The 5,078-nt window shown below is 41.8% G+C and overlaps 1 protein-coding gene across 1 annotated transcript; it reads left to right on the top strand.

Moving 5' to 3' along the window:
- The first annotated feature begins 464 nt into the window (after window positions 1-464).
- LOC105032989 (tryptophan N-monooxygenase CYP79A68-like) lies at window positions 465-2,326 on the top strand. Its single transcript, XM_073256173.1, is given in 4 exon segments — window positions 465-801; window positions 965-1,257; window positions 1,696-2,214; window positions 2,216-2,326. Coding segments are annotated over 4 exon segments (1,260 nt in total).
- Window positions 2,327-5,078: the final 2,752 nt, after the last annotated feature.

The raw sequence follows: 5,078 nt of genomic DNA, 5'->3' as shown, positions 1-5,078 counted from the left end.
TGGATACCTGTTGAGGCCGGACACGTGTGTGGCTGCTGAGCATCATGAAGAATCAACTACCACAGATTTCGGATGTGATGATCTGCTATCCGTGCTCAGGTATGAAGTTTTGAACTCAATTCATATTTAGATATGATCTAAATATAATTTAGATATGATCTAATTACATATAGATATGATCTATACTTGTTAAATTTTAGATTTCAGATTTACATACATGCATATTAGTTCATCTCATGGATCTTATATAATAGTTTTAGATTAGATCTATGCATGCATTGTAGATTAAATTGTTTAATCTATATATGTTCCGCTGTAAAAATTTTAAAAATGCATACATAAAACTACCGCATTTCTCTTCAACTATGGTGTTCTTGATGTTCACCCTTCTCGACTCAATCTTGGCTATGCCCAATAATTCGTCCGCCATCGCTATTCTCCCTATCCTCAACTTTCTCCACCACATGCCCCTCTTCCGATGGATCCTAGACATCACAGAAGGCAAGGATATCATCTGCATCCGGCTTGGTGGTATGCATGTAGTTATCATCAACTCCCCCGACCTCGGCCTCCAATTCCTCAGGAAGCACGATGCGATCTTCGCATCCTGGCTCCTCCTCATGTCCTCCGGGCACTTGGGCTGGGGGTTCCTCTCCATCGGCGTTGATCCGTGGGGCGAGCGATGGAAGAAGATGAGGAAAGTGGTGGCATCCGAGCTCGTCAGTCCCTCCAGGCTCCGCTGGCAATCAAGTGCACGTGATGAGGAGGCCGATCACGTCGTTAAGTACGTGTGCAGGGCGGGTTTGGCTATGATAGATGGTGGACCGTGGCGTGCTCCAACAGTAGCAATGTTATCAGAAGGATGATTTTTGGGGTCAGGCACTTTGGGAAGGGTGGAGATTATGGAGGGCCTGGCAAGGAGGAGATCGAGTAGATGGATGAGGAGACTGAGTACATGGATGAGATTGTTGGTGTTCGTTGATCTTTGCCTTGTATGCACCGGATTTTATGCCATCATTGAGGTGGCTGGACGTGGGTGGGCATGAGAAGATGATGGAGGAGGCTATGAGTCTGATATGTAAGTTTCATGATCCTATAATCGAGGAGAGGATGCAGAGGTGGAGGGGTACTGGAAAGGAGACGGAGGTCGGAGGGAAGAGGAGGGAAGTGAATGACCTTCTTGACGTTCTGATCACATTGGAGGATAATGAAGGGCGTCCTTTGTTGACAGCGGAGGAGATCAAGGCTCAAATCTCGGTAAGATATCCTAAACAACCATAACCTGTCCTAGCTTTCGGCCAGCTCATAGTGCTAGCTCTCGACCGGTTGCTAACAAATTGTGTCATGTATTTAATTTTAATATTTGGCTGGATCACATTTAACCACTTCTAGTTTATCTGTGAAGACTTTGATACTTCAAATAAATCATATAAAATTCATGCAATAATACTGATTGCTAACAAATTCTGTCATGTACCTGATTTTACTCTGGCCTATATCATTATTACTTGTGGTTTATCTGTTTGGACTTTGGTACTAAAAATAAATGACGTAAAAATCATGTACACTAGCTCATCCGTTCTGGTCATTTAATATATTTCTGGGGGGCTTCTTGTTTCGGCCAGATTTGTAACCGTAAAACCTCAATTTTAATTTTTTTTTTGGATGTAACGGCACTAACTTTAATCTTCACAGGAATTGTCGTTTGCATCCGTAGACAACCCGTCCAACGTTGCGGAATGGGGTCTGGCCGAGCTTCTGAACCAACCCATGCTCCTCCGGAAAGCCATGAACGAGTTGGACCGGGTAGTCGGCAAGGATCGGCTGGTCCAAGAATCCGACATCCCACAGCTACCTTACATCAAGGCATGTGCTCGTGAAGTCCTCCGGCTCCACCTGGTTTCACCCTTCAACCTTCCCCATGAGCCAATCGAAGACACCACCGTCGCCGGCTACTTCATCCCCAAAGGAAGCCGACTTCTGCTGAGCCGGGTCGGCCTTGGCCGGAACCCCAAGGTTTGGAACGACCCGCTCCGATTCGACCCAGACCGGCATATGACGGATGGGCCGCTGGAGGTGGACCTTCCTGAGCCGAAACTCCGGTTCATCTCTTTCAGTACAGGACGTCGGTCATGCATGGGGGCGCCGCTAGGGAGCGCGATGACTGTTATGCTATTGGCTAGGCTTCTCCAAGCTTTTGATTGGAGTCTGGTACCCGGGGGGGTCCAACATTGACCTCTTGGAGGAGAAGGATAGCCTCTTGATGGCGAAACCTCTGAGGGTTTATGCTAGGCCGCGTCTTTCATTGCTGGAAAAGCTTTATTAAGGAGATGATTTTGTTACTAGAAGAGTTGATTTTGGGTACATCTTTGGTCATAAAATCAATAAATCAAGCTCGGAATCCTTTCAAGGAATTAACTATTTCCTTCCATATAAAATCATTTTGTTGGCAGTAATTTCTCAGCTTTCATGCAAGAAACTAATCTAACAATTTAAATTTTGAATTTGAATTCAGATTTTAATATTAACATTGATACTAGCGTATAATCCCATGCCATGCACGGAATGTTTTTTTTTTCTTGAAAAAATAGTTTATTTTATCGATTTATTAATATCTATTCTTATATGTATTTTAAAAATAATTAAAATAATGAAAAAATATATTTTATATATAGTATGGATTATAAACTATTTATACGTTATCTTATTTTTTGCTAAATTTGGGATTCCCTATCGACCTCTTGCCGCCTAGCTCCTTCTAAAACCCTCACCCTCTTCCCATATTAGTATTCGTTCTTCTCTATTTTACTCTTTGCCTCTAGAGCTCACTTTCTCTTCTCTCTTTACCATAACGGAGCTCGAGAGGCTTTTGGAGAGCCAGGACCTCATCTAAATTGAACATATCGACGCCTACTCGCACATCCGTGGTCTGGATTTCAACTCCACTTTAGAGGCCTGCACTGTCTCTGAGGGCCTGGTCGGCTAGCAGAATGCCCGTAAGGCCATTGGCTACATCCTCTAGTTCATTCATGAGGGCAAGATCATCGTCACACCATCCTCCTCGTTGGCCAGCCTGACATTGACAAGACCACTATTGCTATAGGCCTCATCATCTCTGGCTCTGAGCTCTTCTCCCTCAAGATGTCCAAGACCGAGGCCCTCATCCAGGCTTTTCGTTTGCTTTGCTTTTCACTTCAGAGCTGGCTCTCTCTTCTCCCTTTCCATTGTCATAACGGAGCTCAAGATGCTCTTAGAAAGTCAAGACCTCACATGGATCAAGCGTATCGATGCCCACTTGCACATCAATAGCCTCGGCCTCGACTCCACTCTAGAGGCTCGCATCATTTCCGAGGGCATGATCGGCCAGTAGTCTACTGCAAAACTATTGGCCTCATCCTCTAACTCATCCATGAGGGCAAGATCATTGGCCGCGCCATCCTCCTCGCTGGTGGGTGCTAGTGCACCGATTTCGAGGCCATCTCTGTCTTTGTCTTGTGAGATCGGCAATGTGAACATGATCTCAGAGTAAGCACGGACAAGTGGTGGGAGAGGTTTTGGGAGGGCGAGCCATGGCAGGGTGAGATTTTCTTAAGGAGATCGGCAATGTGAACATGATCTCAGAGTAAGCACGGACAAGTGGTGGGAGAGGTTTTGGGAGGGCGAGCCATGGCAGGGTGAGATTTTCTTAAGGAGGGGGTTCAAAGGGGGAGGAGGGGCATATTTGACCATTGTATTTTTTTTTTATGCACATGGGAGATGGGAGATGGAGGCTCTACCAATGCAAATACCCCTATTGTAATTTACATATTAGATTAGAAATCCAAATTAATACATAGGCTTTATGAGGACATGAGAAATGGTACTATTACCTCTGAATTATGCCCATGTTGTAGCCCTCCGCTCTCTCTATGATTAAGAGAAGAATTGTCTCATAGGAACCTCAATACATCTAGTCATCATTAACAATATGCCAATCATTTGAGCCTCTGTAACCATAACAATCATCAGGATGTTGTGGTTGTCTAGATCACGCTCATGTCCATTTACTCAAAATGCAGCCAATTGTTTGATGCAACAAAAGTTTTCAATCAAGTGAAAGTTAAAGACTTTGTCTCTTGAAGCTCAATAATTTTAAGTTGCTTGATGAAGGAGGAGTTGTCAATATGATCGCAGAACTTTGATAACTATTTTACCAGCTTTCCTAAAACCTCAACTCCTGCTTGTGAGTGAAATGCTATAATAGCTATTCCGATGATACTACAATACTAGCAACATGCGATGACTTGACAAATAAATTTGCAATTATTGATATTATCGGTTTTAGCACACATTTGGCATGTTCACAAAAAAATTTTAGATAAGTCCAATTTTTTTTTGCTAGATAGACCATCAAACACCACTTTGAGCTCAAGAAGTTTGAAGGTCGCCATGAAGGGCTTGTATTTATTTTTTTTGCTTGATAATACTTTTTTTCTATATTTACAGGATATGTATCATATGCTTATGTTTATGTTACCTCTCTATTATGGAATATGACCTTATGTGTAAGGTCATCATATATAAGAAGGCTAGCACCAAGTCAAGGGTCCAAATACATTCAAATCCAATTACATGTACACCACAAATCTAATAAACACCATGATCAATCCTAAACATGATGATCGCAAGTATAATCAAAAGTATATCATGATCTAGGTGATGTAGAACTAAACACATGCTTGCATAGGTCCTCGCATTATCATAGCCATCCTTTAAACTAGTCCTCTCAACCAATTGGTAACCACATTTAAATGTTTATTTTTTTGATAAAAATTTTAAGGATTAGCACTTTTGAAATGACATATTAGCAGTTTACAACATTATATGTGCATAATCTAAATTCTAAATATAAAGACCAAACATTTTCAAGCGTACAATTTTTCTGAAATTTTTGTATTTTTTTCAGAAAATTTAGTGAAGAGATTCTTGTGCTTTCATTTTATGCCAAGTACTAAATCATAAAGTCTCAATGAAAAGATTTAAAATTTCATTTATGTATAACATAGTTCTTTTCAAGTGTGTTCTAAAAACTAAATAAA

This window comes from Elaeis guineensis, chromosome 4 (assembly GCF_000442705.2).
Source record: "Elaeis guineensis isolate ETL-2024a chromosome 4, EG11, whole genome shotgun sequence".
NCBI lineage: Eukaryota > Viridiplantae > Streptophyta > Magnoliopsida > Arecales > Arecaceae > Elaeis > Elaeis guineensis.
Note: the sequence above shows the minus strand (reverse complement) of the source record. Positions and strands in the feature narration are given on the sequence as shown.